We start from the raw sequence: 17155 nt of genomic DNA, 5'->3' as shown, positions 1-17155 counted from the left end.
ATTAGATCTCGGGCACGAATGTCAGGTTGGCAGAGTAAGCGGCATCAGCCGTGGGGCTGGCCGCATCCCAGGAAAGACCCACCCAGGGCGACTCACCTGCACCGTCAAGTCATTCTGAAGCTCCTTCCCTGCAAAAATCACACGCAGCTGGCCAGCTGGAACCCCCTGTCGCTTAGCAACCACTTCCTTGAGCTGGAAGATGCTGGTGTCAGAATCGACCTCCACAGGGAAACCATGGCTGGAGTTGAATCTGACAAACACTGACCAAGAAACAGAGGAGAGGAAAGAGCGAGAGTTACTCAAAGCCCTTAAAGGCAACTGCAGCCCTTCTGAACCCATTTACCCCTCACCTGCCCTTCAGTGAAAGGCACGGGTTTTCTTTCACTTATAACAGAAACTTAATACAATAGAGCAGTGTTTGGGAAAAACAGGGTTTCCCCATGGGGTTTCCCTTTCACACATTAGTCAGTGACCCGCAAACCAACATTGCCTTTTCCCTTTGACATCCATCCTGGGAAACGGCTGCTTGACTGGAATTGTGAGATCCCCAGAGTTTGCCAGAGATTCAGCTCAGAAGCTCAGACAGCCCCAACCAAGTCTGGCTCCTCCACTGTTAAAAATCAAAGGCAATGTGTTAAACAGAAAATCCCAGCCAGGTTGTAGACTGGGGGACACCCCCTTGGACTACGTAAGCCCGAGGTCCGGGCCGAGAGGTTCCATTCCGCTCTACAGATGCAATTATTTGCTTCTCTTTTAAAGCCAACCCCTCATGTCTCTATTGGAAGCATGTTCCAGGGGACCACAGGCTGAACCCCCGCTGTCAGCAGGCTGTCTTGTCACTTAACATTGCCCCGCACCTCCTCAGTCTCTCACGGCTGGCTTCCTGCCTTTCCTTGCCGTCCCTCCCCTCACTACCCTACGACAGACAGACAGGCTCTCGTGAAATCTTTTCAAGATTCTTGCACTAGCTTCCCGACTGGAGTCTTGGTCCTCACTTTTCCCTCCCAAAAACGCTTTAGTCCATTCTGCAAAATAAGTTTTACTAATTCAGAGCTCTGACCTTGTGCACCATTCAAATTCTTCAAAGCCTCATCCTGTCCTCTGGGAAGAAAAGGCAAGGCCCCTCCTCTGGCACAAACCACACTCCAGCATTTTCTAGGTTAGTTTCTGCAGGTATTCTGCTAATGAACTGCTCTCAGAACACTCTTGCACCCAATGTCTTCCCTTTATTCAAGCCCCCGCCCCCTTCATCTCTTCTGCTGAATCCCAGCCCCTCATGTCCGAGTGGGATATCCTTCAGGGGGCCTCTTCCTACCAGCCCCAGCAAGAAACTGACCTTGCCTATTCAGGGCTCAGGGGTGTTCATGGTGCACCTCTTACTCCACACAGCACACTCCTCGGGGAAGCAGCATACCACTGGGGTCAGAAGTACAGTGTTATGGTTTAGATGTGAGGTGTGTCCCCCAAATATTCATGTGTGAGACAATGCAGAAAAGTTTAGAGGTGAGATGATTGGGTTATGAGAGCCCTAACCCAGTCAGTGCACTAATCCCCTCATAGGGATCAAGTGAGTGGTGACTAGCCAGTAAGGTGTGGCTGGAGGTAGTGGGTCATTGGGGGCGTGCCTTTGGGGTTTATATTTTGTATGTGGTGACTGGAGACACTCTCTGCTTCCCAGTATGATGTTTTGAGCTGCTTTCTTCCACTCTTCCACCAAGATGTTCTGCCTTGCTTTAGGCCCTGAAGAATGGAGTCAGCCATCTATGGAGTGAGATCTCTAAAATCATGAGCCCCCAAATAAACTTTTCCTCCTTAAAATTGTTCTTGTCAGGTCTTTTGGACACAGTGATGAACAATGCTGATTAAAACAACATGTTTCAGAGTTAGGAAGACCTGTCACCAACCCTATGTGCTCCTTTATGTACTCAGTAGGCTGAGGGCAAGACTCTTCAGGTCTCAATTCCTAATCTTAAAAATAGGAATAAACTGCAGACAACGTTATGTGATGCATTAAATAAATATTTAAGTGCTTAGATAGTAACCTTCAAAAATGGTGACTATTTAAATATGTCTTCACTATTTGGGGCATTCATTTTACCTTCTCTAAAAGATGGTAAACTTCTCAAGAGTGGATACTCTCATTCATTTACTGCCTTACTGCTTTTAAATGTAGCACTAGAAGATCTCAACTTGATTTGAAACAAAATAATAATTACAATGTCAATAATCATCAGGCACTAACACATGCCAGATGCTACACCTTACAGGAGCTTTTATCTGAGCCCCTCAAGGATCTGGTCAGGTTGCTATTATTGTCCTTTTATAATAGAACAGTGAATGAAGGCCCAGAGAATTGAAATCACTTTCCTAAGGACATCAACTTCTTTGTAATGAAATCATAATTCAAATTCAGTTCGATCTCACTCTCAAACTCATCCCATTTTTACTGTAATAGGATGCCTGAAATATTCTCCGGATTGTCCACATTCCTTTCCCTGATGATAAAAAGTTCACAATAATGACAAAAAAAGGCCTTCCTAACATAATTCAGATATTCCCTTCACTGTTAACTAGTAAAAAATGGGATTAAAAATAAACAACAAACAAAACAATATCCGCAGAACTCCAGTGAGAAGCTAAGACCAAGGATCAAGGAATGATGGTCTAAGATGCAGTGAAATGAGAACAACAAAAGGGAGCAGGTGGCGTCAGAGAGGCCACCAGAGTAAGAGCCTGGCACGTGGTTAGCATGGGGGAGGTTTAGGAAAAGCAAGGACTGGAAGTGACGAATGTTCCAATCAAAGAAAATTCCTGAAAAAATCCCAATGCAGAGGAGAGGGCACTGTTGATGTACTTGTAAGTAGATTGACAGTAGAGGAAAAGAAAAATGTACTGGGGGTCTTGAGATATAGTCACAGCATCCTCAGATCAAAGACTACAGACGGCCAATCTACCAGGTGAGGACCAGAACAGGCGAGGGCTACACAGGACAAAGACGTGGCCCAGTTCTAAATCTGATTCCCTGCTACTGGGAACAAATTTTCTAAAAAAAGCAAAACACCATAGGGGTGTGTGTGGGGGAGCATTTAGGAGGAAGCAGCTGGGAACTACACACAAGCTATCAGAAACTGCAAAAACCCAAGAGATCCTCAGTTGATGGGTTTCCTCTAGGGGTTGAAATCATGGGAATTTATTGCAAAGGCAAAAATTATAAAGGAAAATAATGTAAAAACTGTACAAGAAAACTGTACAACTATTGAAGTCATCGGTGTCTTCACAAATTTTTTCTATAGATAGAGCATTTGAAGTTATAAACCTCAAGATGAATTTGGGTAAATCATACAAATACTATAGAAATGAATATTTCTGAGTAGCAAGTCTGAGATATAATGTGAAATTTATCTATTATAAAGATTAACTAAATATAATAGAAAGATTTACCAAATACATAGTAGGTATTTGGCTACTAAAACATTTCCATGAATGAGAAGAAATAATTTAAGAAAAAGTAACCTGTCAATAATGGAATGCCATGTGAAAAATGACTGGTGTCATTTCCAGTGGGTCTTGGCCTTTTTTGACACACGTGAGAAATGTGTCCTGTCCCATTCTGTACTAGCTCCTTCACTCCAGCTGTGATTTCCAAAAGAGGAGAGGAGGCAGCACCCCACCCTTTCCCTTATAGAAAGCGGAACATCTTTATAGTCAAGAAAAAAGAAATTCAAATCCTGGATGTGCCACTTGGCTCATTTTATAATTTGAGACAAGTTATCTGGTGACCTTGACTCTCAGTGTCCTTATCTGCTGAATGAGGGTAATATATATAACCTCAAGTGCCTGTTACATAAGACTTATTGAGATAATGGATGCACTAGAAAATTTCAGGAGCAGTAGAAATAGTCCTTAAAACAGGGCACTCAGTACGGGCAAGTTGGTGCTCCTAAAATCGTTCCCACCTTGAGCCATCCAGAGGAGGTGAACTAGTCACAGCAACACCCACTGCAACAGAGGCAGGTTAGATGGAAAGTGGTTAAATACTACATAAAGCAGACAGATTTCCTGGTTTCTGTTTCTCTTGATCAGATACAGAAAACTTCTACGGATAAAGAGTTATAACAGAATTTGGCTTGTCTCCATTTCTTCAACTTATATTAGAAGTTTGTATTGTGTTAATAATTTTAATGATACCTATTAGAGCACCAGAACTAAACACCATGTCAAAAAGCATCATCAGTAAAGCATATTATCACTAAACACCAGAATGCCCTGACAAGGAAAAAGATAAGGAGTCAAATCTGTGTTCATCTTTAGCTTATCCCTAACCAGGGCTCAGGAGTCTCAGAGGATGAGGAAGTGACTGGAAAGGAAGAGGAAAAAGAATCCCTGGTTGTCTGGTCTTTATATTTCTTTTAAGGTCATTTTATTTGTACAATCTGACCAGGGTATCATTCACCTCTGAGGAGGATCCTTACACGACTCTGGATGTTTTCCAAGCAGCCATTCTGCTCTTCCTGCATGGGAGCAGGGACGACTGGAGCACTGGATTAGTCAAGCATCACCCCATCCACCTAGTCATTGGTTCAGTGGTGACATTTATTCCCCTGGTCAGAGTGACTCTGAAACACAGGTGATGTAAGGTAGACTAATCAAAGTGAGACCCAGGACTGCCACAGGGTTGACGTAGAAGTACTTTCAGATGGCATGAACATCATGTGAGGGCTACACATTTTTGTTGAAAGAAACCGAGAAAAGCAAAGCCCACAGCAGACCACTCAGTCAACTAGTAAACCCGCTGCCCCTACTGGGGACAGGGCAATTCCTCCTCAGGAGGGAATGCCCTGGGTTCTGTAGGCTGTTTAGCGCCACCTGCAGGCCAGTAAGTAAAGGAACTCATACTCCTGGGGTGGCAAAAAACCAAGCCCAGGTTTCCAAAGGTCACTTGTTGAGGTGTTTCCTCTTCACCTTGGAGAACATCACCAAGTCTGCTATCACCACCATAACCAAACAAGCCTTCTTCACATTCCCCTCCAGTTACTACCCTATTTTCTGCATAAAAAATTTCACTGAGAACTTCTGATATGTATATTCTTCATTTTTAGACATTTGACATCATTTTGCAAATACACATTTGAAGACTGCTCTTGGCAAAGCAATGTCCTGCACATTTCTAATCCCGTCACCACCTCTCTCTTTCCACAATTGCCTTTTCAGAGGTATTCCATACTGTTGGCTGGAATTGAACCCCGGGCACTGTGCACGCTAGACAAGTTCTCGACCACCCCAGCCTCCTGTTCTGATATGGCCTTTTCTCTTGATACCTGGTGTCACATCCTCCTGGTTTTCTCCTACCACACAGGACAGCTTCATCTTCAGATTATTCTCCTTTGTTTTACCTGCAGATTCTGGGGTAACCCAGGTCTTTTTGGACTATTTCTTTGTTATCCATGTATTCTCCCAGGCAACTACATCTAATCCCATGGTAATGCAAGGATATGTCAGGAGCTTCCAAATCTTTACTCCCAGGAGTGCCACCTCCCTAGACCTCTCCCTGTATCTACCAGCATTTGAGACACTCCATGTGGATACTCAAGAGGTTCATTAAAATGAACATTCTCCTCCCACACCAACCCTGTCTCAACACTTTTCCTTACTCCTACTGTCTTTGATTCATCCATAAACATTGTTAACTACATCTAAAAATATATCACCAAACTGTCGAACTCTTACTTTTCACAAATGCCATTGTGTTTTAAGCTGCTATTATCTTTCCCAGACTGCCACTGTGGCCACCTAGCTAGTCTTCCTGCCTCCTTGGTGTTGTGGATTCATTTCCACGGAGCCGTTAGTGGACTTTTTCTTTTATTCAAGTAAATCAGATCAAGTCACTACTCAACCCTAACTCTCCTGTGAGTCCCCTCTGGCCTCAGAAGAAAACATCCACCCCTTACTCTGATTACTGAGCCCTCAGTGGTCAGCCTCTCCAAGCTCACCTCAGACTGCTCTTCCACCAAGCTGCCACCACGTTCTAGCCACATGTCCCCACTGTGGAGCCTTTGCCTCAGCTGAGTGCATCTCACGGGAGAGCTTCAGAATTTACTAAGCAAAACCTGCTTCAGTCCCGATTCCTTGCGTTCATTGTTTAGGTCACTTGCTGAAGGACTAAGCTTATTAGGTATTTACCTCGGGGCCCTGCTCGTGAAACCTGTAGGAGACTTCAAGTCCCTGAGATCCAGCTTAAGAAGTAATAACTAAAGGACACATGTGCATGGTCATTTGTGTGTGTGTATGACTATGTTCATATCCAAGTTAACAAACTATGTGCATGGCATATATATAATAACACACACTGTGTGTGTGTGTGTGTGTAATTAGTCTATGACGTTTTAATCTACTAAATAATCAGAAAGGATATACATATATATATGCTTGTAGGTATGTAAACACATGTTTTAAATATACATATTTATACTCAGATTTTATAAGCCTAGATAAATCAAGTGCCAAATTGGGTACTCTACTGTACATTTTAAATTTGTATTTTAGTGACTTCTTTCTTAAATCCAGAAAAATACCAAGTATGAAAAAGAATATTTACAATCCAGGGTTAAATCTGATACAGAGTGCAAGTTTGACCAGTATATATTCATTTACACCATCATTGACATTTTTTAAAAAATTGTTTTGAGCAATATATTTATTGTGTTATTATAAAGATCCATATTACTATTAGCTATGACCCTTTTTAAACCATTACCTGTATCACACAACTTGATGATAAGCTGTCTGATATCTCCTCGAATAGGTTCTTACATAATTCTTGATTCCTAATCATCTTTTAAGTTCTTTGTGGACAGAAACCTCATTTTCTCCCCCCATACTCACTGCCACAGTTTAAACAAAAAAAAAAAATGAAAGCCAGGAATTTCTCATTTTGAAACCCCTGAGTAACCCACTAGAGATAAAGCCGCTGCAGGAAATGACTTCCCAGCTCTCAGCGCGAAGCCAGGTGCGGTCTGCCTGGCGGGAGGTGGCCTGCACACGGGAGGCAAAACAGTCTTCCAGGCTTGAGGATGCAGATTCAGAGCCTGGTAAACCTGCCTCTGAGGAGAGTGGAGGAAACCCATGATGGGAGGGTCAGAAAGGGGGTCGCCACCTCTGTCCGCTACATCTCTGGCTGACCCCTTACGGTTGAAGACTCTCAGCAGACTCAAAGCAGCTCAGCTTAAGCAAAGAGCTACTCAAAGAGGTGGAATGTAACTCCCTAACTTTTAAATGTGGACTGTGCTAAGTCCGTACATGCTGATTTCCTTCCCCCAAAATCATGCGCAAAGTTGGCACAGGAGAATCTCCCCAGTGGAGGAAACCTAACAGACACACCTTGGTGAGGTGATGAGGCCAGCGTCCACAAGAAAGTCATATGGATAAGTCACACCCTTGATCTGATGTGACAAGAAGGACACTTTATCTCAGCAGCTGTCCTCTCAGAACCACATAACCCCAGTGTAACCCCAGTCCAGTAACATCAGATAAGACCCCATTGAGGGACATTCTACAAAGTACCTTGCCAGAACTCCTGAAAACTTTCAAGGTCATCAAATATGAGAAAAGTCTGATAGCTCTTCAGGGTGTGGGGGAGCCCAAGGAGACAGGATGACTAGATGTGCTGCATCCCTGGGTTGGGATCTAGCAGGAGAAGAAGGACCTGTAGGGAAAACTCAGACAATCCAAAAAATCTTCTGACTTCATTAACCAAAAATGTAACAACATTAGTTCACTAATTAAAGCAAATGAAGAATCACAGTATAAGATGTTAAAAATAGTAGGAACTGGGTGTAGGGGCACAAGAGAACTCCCTACACTATTTTAACAACTTTTTTCTGAAAAACTAAAACTGTTCTAAAACAAAAGTTTATTAAAAAAAAAAAAAAAAAAAAAAACAGAGAATCTTTCCTGAGACCAGAGCTGCTTCTCGAAGAACAGATTTTTTCCATTCAAGTCCTACCAAAATATTGTCTCCTAAAACTAGAAAAACAATGGTCATAGGGAAGATGACAGAACCCAGAGTCTCCAAAAATTACATTCATTCTGTCTGTGATACCACGTTACCAAACATGTCAAAGCAGCAGAAAAACAGAACATATTCCAAGGAGGAAAGAAACTCAACTGAGACAACCTTGAGATGGCTCTAATTTTGGAACAAGAAGACAAAATTGTTAGACAACTAGTATAACTATCCTCAAGTCAAACAAAAATATTCTTGAATGAGTAGAAAGACAGGACAGATAGAGAAACAGAAACTATCAAAAACAATTAAGTGGAAATTTGAGAACTAAAACTACAATATCTGGGACAAAAGTTTATTAGCTAAATTTAGTAATTAAGTGGAGGTAAGAGAGAAAAGTGGGAAGAATAGATATAAAAGAAATTAAAATGAATAAATGAGATCAGAAAAATGAATAGAGATTAGGGATCTGTTGGATAACATCAAATAACCCAATGTATATATGGAGAGAGCCCCAAAACGAAAGAATGGGGCAGAACAATTAGTGTGGAAACATCAGAAGTAAATTTACACACTCAGGATGTTTACCAGACACCAAACAGGATAAGTGGGAATGAGGCTGAGTCAAGGCACATCACAGTCACAACACTGAAAGCCAAACACAAGGAGCATGTTTTGAAAACAAGGAAAAAAGTGTCCCTCACAGGGTTAAAATCACATCATGAAGGTTAACTTCATCACAAACAGGGGACCAGAAGGGAGGGCACAAGGCCTAGAGTTCAGAAGGAAAACAGAGAGCCAAAACCCAGCCAATGAAGAATTGTATGTCCAGGGGAAATACCCTTTGGGGATAAAGGCGCCATAAGGACATCTTAATATAAAATAAAACCAAGAGAATTATCACATGCAGATGTGTCCCACAAGGAGTGCAGTGGAGAGGCTGGAGCCGGGGCTCAGCGGTAGCGCACTTGCCTGGCATGTGTGAGACACTGGGTTCGATTCTCTGCACCACGTATAAATCAATAAAATAAAGGTCTATCAACAACTAAAAAAAAATTAAAAAAAAGAAAAGCAATGCTAGTGGAGACTTGAGTCAGAGGGAGGAGGAATACAAAAGATGGGGATGTGGCTCCTCTGCAAGGATCAAAGCTTCAGAGATGGGCTGGGGATATAGCTCAGTTGGTAGAGTGCTTGCCTTGCATGCACAAGGCCCTGGGTTCAATCCCCAGCACCACAAACAACAACAACAACAAAAAGGCTTCAGAGATGCTGATACAGCATTAAGTAGGGATGTTTAGCTTCCCCTCTTACTGTCTTGAATCTATGACTGTTTAAAGCAAAAATTGTGATGTTTCACGTCGAGTTTAGAACCCTGAGAGATGCTGTGTGCCCCAACTACAGCATAAAGGGTTGAGGATGGGTATAGACGGTTTCCTTTTCTGTGAAGTGGGACAACATTGACAATAACTAGACTGCAAAATGTTAAGAATAGGGCTGGGGAGGTGGCTCAAGCGGTATCGCGCTCGCCTGGCATGCGCAGGACACTGGGTCCGATCCTCAGCACCACATACAAATACAAAATAAAGATATTGTGTCCACCGAAAACTGAAAAATAAATATTAAAAAATTCTCTCTCTCTCTCTCTCTCTTTAAAAAAAAAAAAGTTAATAATAGACAATATAGTTCTTAGAATTAGAACCAAAATGGATGAAAACTGTAACATAAAAAGCTAAGAGAAAGTATTGTGGATTTTTAAAAGTAATGAATAACTCCCTAAATATAGGAAATGAGGAACAGAGGAACATGAATAGAAGAATAAATAGAAAAAATAAATAAAATGGTAGACCCAAACACAGCCATACCAATTGCATTAGATTTCAATGAAGTCAGCACTCGAGTTATCTACTTTCTTTTCAGGGCTGGAGCTGGAACCCCAGGCCTTGTGAATGGCAGGCACTGCTCTGCCACTCAGCTACACCCAGCCCTGCACACTTCAATCAAAGGCAAAGGCTGGTCAGAGTGGAAAGAAAGCAGAAAGACCCACTATATCTCCACAAAAGCCCCTTTAAAAAATACACACATAGTTTGAAAGTAAGTGTATAAATGGCAATACACCAAGTGAAAGTTGTCATTCGAAGGCAAGGATGGCAACATTAATATCACAGCAGGTAGACTCAAGGACAAAACTATTAGGGCCCCAACAGATTTTTCAGATTGTGCAGTCACCACCTGCAAAGTCTGGACCAAGTCTCAACAGCACAGTCCCTGCCCTCTGCTCCACCACCCTTCAGTGCAGAGGCCTCCTCATTTGGCCAGACCTGGAGCATGCAGCCTCCCCTAGTGGAGCTTCCTGCCCTGCTCGTGGGCTGGGAGCCCGGCTCTCAGGAAAGGCGGTAAGTACTTGGCCCATGGCCTTGAGGAAGCAGCTGCCATTCTCTGACAAGGGTGGGCTTCTGGTGGAACTCCTGCTGGACTCTGCACCAGCCTCCCTTTCTCCTCCCTTCGCCCTTTCTTTCTTTCAGAATTCATTCATTTTCCTCCTCAGTTATTTAGCACTGGTCACACTGGGAGATGGAGAATGGAAGGTAGGAAAAGTGCAATTAAGAATCTGTGTAGGGCTGGGGATGTGGCTCATGCGGTAGCGTGCTCGCCTGGCATGCGTGCGGCCCAGGTTCGATCCTCAGCGCCACATACAAACAAAGATGTTGTGTCCGCCAAAAACTAAAAAATGAATAATAAAATTCTCTCTCATTCTCTCTCTCTCTCTTTAAAAAAAAAAAAGTTAATAATAGACAATATAGTTCTTAGAATTAGAACCAAAATGGATGAAAACTGTAACNCTTTAAAAAAAAAAAAAAAAAAAAAGAATCTGTGTAACAAGATTGAGACCGTGGGCTCCGGAACCACCTGCCTGGGTTCAAAGCCTAGCTCTGACCCTTCCCTACCCACAGAAATTCTGTCCCTCAGTTTATTCGCTATACAATAGGGGATAATAATAGTATCTACCTCCTAAGGTTGTTGTGTGAATTAAATATTTTAATAGAGGAAAATCTTTAAGAGATTTCTTAGCTTATTGTGAGCTCCCACAAATATTGGCTCTTACTTAAGGCCCAACTATGACTTAAAAATCATTGCTGTTGCCATGTCAATTGTGCAATATTAATGTTTGGATAACTTAAAAAATGTACCTTTTATTCTCTTTCAATAAAAAAAAAAAAAAGATTTTCCTGCTGGAGCTTCCGTGTCACTACGCTTCAGAGTACACTGTAATTGATCTAAAGTGACTTAGTATACTGATAATGATATCTTCTGTTTAGATAAAGCTCTCAATTTTCAAAGTGCTTTTGCAGACATTATCTTAGCTAATCTTTACAACAGCACCGAAGGATAATTGGGACAGCATTTACTATTTCTACCTTAAAAATAAAGAAACAGATGCACACAGTGGAACAGTGGCTTGCCCAGGATTTACGAGGAAAGGAGCAGAAAGAAGACTCCCTCAGGGTCTGGAATCCCTCTCCTTTGTATCAATGACTTCCATACTGAGCTATGTGCTACCCTGGGACCTGCCAAGAGAAGGTAACCTTGCTGCCTCCTAGTCCTCATATACTCATTTTCTAAAAGAAAGGAATACTGGTCACCCTCGTGCATTGCTGCAGAATGTTAATAAAAGGACAAGGACGACAAAGTTGATATCAGGAACAGTGTTATCAGACTGTTATCACCACATGGGTTGGATGAGGTTGCCACAACCTGCACAGCTGAACCCAAGAAACCAGGGAGAGGCAATGGGGGATTAAGAAAAAAACACAGATATTGAAAAGCTGGGATCAGGGGGACACTGCTCTCTGATAGAGAAACAGTGACTGAGGAGTTGGCCCAGCAAGTTTATTTATATAGGGTCTCAAAATCAAGAAGTAAAGGACTACAGTGGCACTGTTCTTTGTGCACTAGGAAGTCACGGGGCTAGAAACATTCTTGTAGCTATTTCATTGTTGCAATGCTTGGGACTTCCTGTGGCACTCAGGAAGCCCACTATTCAAAGCTTCTACTAAGTGGACAGGCTTGAAGGTTACAGTGCTGATGAGACATTGTAGTTATCTTGCTATGCTCAGAATCCTCTATCCCTGGGAACTGGCATCTCAACTGAAAGCTATGAGCTAAAGAATTCTATGGCAAGCACAGCATTCTCTCTTTTAGAAGGGGCTACCATCACCTGGGCAGTTTTTAGTCAGCACTTTCCCACCGAGGAATTCCCGGGGGTGGTGTCACCTCTGTCCAGGGGTTAGTTCAATGCAAAGATTCGTTCACTGCTCCTGACATTATTAGGTTGTTATGAATTCAGATGGATAGTAAAGAGAGACAGGAGTGTTTATAATGCTCACTTAACTATCTCAACTCTTCCACCCCTTGAAAGTACCAAAGAAATAATTCCTCCTCAGAGAGAGGCTCAGGAGATCAGAGCAAAGATTGTTGTCTATAATACTGAAAGGTACAGTGCCTGATTTCATGCAGGAAATAGACCGCCGGCAAAGTTCCCTTCCTTAAGCTAGCCATCCATCCATCCATCTACCCACCCCCATCCATCCCTACAAACATCCATTCATCTATCCACACACTCATCCACCCATCCACCCACCCATCCACCTACCTATCCATCCATCCATCCTTCTATCTTCTATCCACCCACTCACTGTAGTATTAGAATTCAAATATTAAAAAGATGAGTATATGAACCCATTTTTTTCTGGAAAATAATACTGATTGGCTGACTGATTTTAATAAAAACTGGTTTTACCAAGCATTCCACAATGCAAGCAATTTCTATAAATTGAATGAATTACATATGCAGCTCCAAAGCTTTGATAAAAATATTTGAAGATAAAACATTTAATTATAAATATTATATGAGCAAATGTCTAATGAAATGAAAAAATATTTCAATTTCCCCAACCTTTTATAAACTTAGCAGATCTAAATGATAGATTAGCAGGCAAAATTAATGAGTTAAAATTATTTGTGAAAACAACTTGATACACTTGCCAAAAACTGAACAAGTGCATGACTTATGAGATTGTTTTCCAAGTATGTGGTTTCAAATTCTTTGTTTTCAACAAAATTAAAGATAGACTCGATTGATTAAACTGATTGACAGATCACTGGAATAACTGTAATGAAGAAGGACTAAGTAATTTATGTCATAAGTTTAAAGACTTCAACCGAATGAAGAGACAGGCCGTAAGAAAATCCATTCCATTCTCATACACTTACTTATTAGAACCAGCACTTAAAACTACAGAAATGAAGAGGAAGAACAGAACTATACTGAACTTAAAGCAGCACACAGTATCACCCACAGATGCATGATACCAATCCTAACACCAATATAATAAGACATCAAACGTAAGCCCAATCCATCTCATTAGATGTACTTCTAATATTTTTATGTTTAGAAATTATTTTTCAAAAGCACTAACAAATTATTAACCCAAATATACTTCTACATTAATAATTTTATATTAAAAGTAGCACTATCACAATCCAATAGAAACAAACAAGGCTTATGATATCAGGGAATCTAAAAATATATCTTAAATTTAAAATTTTAAAGTTTTTATTGCAGAGATTATTTCCAGATGATTCATAAGGACATTTAAAAGAATGAAGAGTCTACTCTTGTAATTTTCAGAAACCAAGCCTCGTGAAGTCCCCGTGAAGCGTGGACTGGTAAAAATGGCCCAGGGCAGGGCAGGCTCCCTCCAGCTGCTGCTCACAGCATGTTCATCTGTGAGTCAGTCCACAGCCTTGTTTTATGGATGTTTCTGTGTAAATCTGCTGATGTCATACATTTGGACTCACTAACGTCCGGCTCACACCAGTAACACTAGAGCCCAGGCCTGGACTGAGCTTCGCTACCCCCTGGTTCATCACGAAGCTCCTCCCTGCCTTTGGAGTCTTACAATGCTGGACGGCACTTCCGCACCGTTCCTGGGGGCCACTGCCAACAGGCGCCATCACCCAGAAAGCACCATCAGGTGAAATCCAGGACACCAAAGTGACCTCCTGAAGGACCCTTCATTCCAGTGGGGGAGCTGAAACACGCCAGCCCTGCGCAGCCTCCTGCAGCCTCACGGGTTGTCCAGCCTCAGCCCAGCTGCCTGTCCAGCAACTCAGAAGTGTCACTGTTGTGCTGTGTCTAAGAATGACTTCGAAAGTGGAAGTGCTTCAAGTATTCATTTTAGGGTCACAGATAAACTCTACTGTTTGGGTGAATTCACAAATATGGGATCCAGGAAAAATGAGGCTGTCTGTATTACAATTAGATTAAGGTCTGTGGGTGAGTGAAGTGAAAACCAAAGTTCAAGAATAAGCAACAATATACAATTTCTGACTATTAAAAATATGTTTTATATGTATTATTGAAATTAGTGATGGTAAAAAGGAAATCAGCACAATTTAAACATCTTACTGAAAATATTGTGATAAGTATTTTTATGTTATTTGTGAACAGAAAACCTTGAAAATCTTCTAATATAAATGGGGGCTAAAAATCACAATTAAAGCGATAAATACAAAGAAGTAAAACTACAACGAACTCTTAAGAGCCTGGGTGCAGTGGCGCATGCCTGTAATTCCAGCATTTGGGAGGTTGAGGCAGGAAAATCGCAAGGTCAAATTCAGCCTCAGCATTTTAGCAAGGCCTCAAGCAACTTAGCAAATCCCTATCTCAAAACAAAATATAAAAAGGACTGGGGATGTGACTCAGTGGTTATGTGCCCCTATGTTCAATCCTTGGTACCCAAAGAAAGAAACAAACAAAAACCCAACTGGTAAAATCAAATGGCCACCTAGTGATGCACAAACTCTATGAGTCACCTGATAATGAAGTACCAGAATTTGTTTTTTATCACAGATAAAATATTTTTTGCAGGTCATTTTTTCTTAGCCTGCTGTTTTTTTATATTGACATTTTTCAAACAATTGCTCATTTCTCATCTGCTTTAATCAAAAAGAGGTTGTAAGGATAGTAAAAATAATAGTTTCACAGAAAAGAGCATCTTAAGGAAAATCTAGTATATGTAAATATATTCCACTTCTAAATATTCCCAATAAACATCTTCCCTCCCAGAGAGGTGATAGCTCACTAACTGTGAGTAAAATTAACCATCTGTGTGTAAAATTAATTAGCTCAACCTTTTCTTTTCTTTTTTAAAAAAATGGCACTTTGTAAACTTTATCTCCAATTTTCTTTTTTTTACACAAAAATATCCTATGTAACACAAAAGGTAATTTTATTTCACTAAATTTTAAGATAAAAAATGAATACAATTATTTATTGATTAAAATAAAAGGTCTAAATGTTGTCACTGTGAACCAAAATAAATTTTTGATTCACACATTCATAAAAATATTTCAGCAGATATTAAAGACTGCATCAGTGAGTGCTGGATTGATATAAGTAACAGTCTTGGTGGAACGCCTAGTACATTGAAGTCCTCATTATATGGGTACAAACATGACTACTACAAATTAGCCTCTGTATGACTTCTATTGAAATAGCAAAAAACATTATTAATGGTTAACAAATGATCATCAGATGGTTAGTAAAAGTAAGCTGTACAACAAAATTTTATCCTTAAACTTAAAATAAAAAATTCTCTTTGCAAATATATTGTCTAACTGCTAACAAAGACAGAACCAGGGTCATGCACCATCCAACAGTGCTGTGGAGGGCAAGTTCACAGGGGCCCCAAGTCAGGCTTCCTGCATATGAATTTCTGCTTTTCAACTTTCTTGATGCGTCACTTAACCTTCTGTGCTTTGATATCATCAAAAGTAAAATTAGCATTGTCATTTATCTTACAGGGTTGTCACAGGGATTAAATGATTGACTACATGTAACATTTTCAACTAATACATAGTATGTAGTGAGCACTCAGCATTAGCAGCTATTGCTAAGCTACAAAACTTAACCAAAATAAATTGGAGAAGGGTTTACTGGTCATCATCAAAATCAAAATGATCTTGCATTCTTTTTTTTTTTTTTTTATACCAGGGATTGACTCAACGGCGCTCAACCACTGAGCCACATCCCCAGCCCTATTTTGTATTTTGAGACAGCGTTTCACTGAGTTACTCACTTTTATTGAGGCTGGCGTTGAATTTATGATCCTCCTGCATCAGCCTCCTATGCTGCTGGGATTACAGGTGTGCACCTCCATGCCTGGTGATCTTACATTCTTAAGCTTCATTTGTAAATTTTTGTTAAAATCTTCCTTAAATTTCTGTAGACAGGGAGAAAATGGAATCTAATGCTGGTAGGAGTGTCAAAGGGTGTGGAAAATAGCCTGGGAGTTCTGGAGATAATTAAAGATAGTTACCATATAACACCACGATTATATTACTAGGTATATACTCAAGAGAAATGAAAATCAAGTGCACATAAAGACATGTACCTGATCATTCATTTCAGCACTCTTCTTGATAGTCAAAAGGCAGAAACCAACCACTGTCCATCAGCTGATAAGTGCATAAGTATGCACAGCTGTGAGGTATCCCCACAATGGGATGCTGTGTCAGTAAGGAGGGGTGCAGCACTGCTGGCCCCCACAGCTGGAGAACTGAAGCGCAGCGCGCAAGAGACTGCTGCATGGTCTACTCACGGTACGTGCCCAGAACAGGCACCCCTGGACGCACAGAAATGACCGCCACCACCTGGGTGGCAGGGGAAGGCATTTGGGGAGAAATGGGACTCACTGCTAATGAGTAGAGAGTTTCTTTTTGGAATGAAAAATCTTTCAAATTGATAATGGTGATAGTAGGAAATCTCTGTGAATGTTCTTGAAACTACTGAATTTTATACTTCAAATGGGTTCTCAGGAAAGCTGAACTACACTTCCCTGCACTCTCTCCCCGCTCCCCAAACCAATATCTGAATATCCATCACTTATTAAAGTATTTGCAAAAGACAATTAGTACTTTTGGAATAAAGCAAATAAACGAATTTGCGTTCACTTCATCTTAAAGGTCTTTCTCTGCTATTTTTATCCAACGTGGAGGACTGCAATTATGAGAAGAAACTTACAGAATTTTTGCAAATCACCTTTGACATTTAGCTATTTGATTTTATAATGTGGGAAAGCTTTGTTGTTA

The 17155-nt window shown here is 41.0% G+C and overlaps 1 protein-coding gene across 11 annotated transcripts in view; it reads right to left on the bottom strand.

The window, feature by feature from the left end:
• Positions 1–17155, bottom strand: part of Prkn (parkin RBR E3 ubiquitin protein ligase) — a 1173661-nt gene that overhangs the window by 1011041 nt on the left and 145465 nt on the right. For all 11 annotated transcript variants that reach the window (XR_007348672.1, XM_048805871.1, XM_048805865.1 and 8 more), the window contains exon 2: positions 97–260. Coding sequence is in view for 10 of the 11 variants with exons in the window: in XM_048805871.1 (XP_048661828.1) it covers positions 97–260 (164 nt within the window). In the remaining variant the exon portion in view is untranslated. The remainder of the gene's footprint in view (positions 1–96; positions 261–17155) is intronic.

This window comes from Marmota marmota, unplaced genomic scaffold, assembly GCF_001458135.2.
Source record: "Marmota marmota marmota unplaced genomic scaffold, marMar, whole genome shotgun sequence".
Taxonomy (NCBI): Eukaryota; Metazoa; Chordata; class Mammalia; order Rodentia; family Sciuridae; genus Marmota; species Marmota marmota.
Note: the sequence above shows the minus strand (reverse complement) of the source record. Positions and strands in the feature narration are given on the sequence as shown.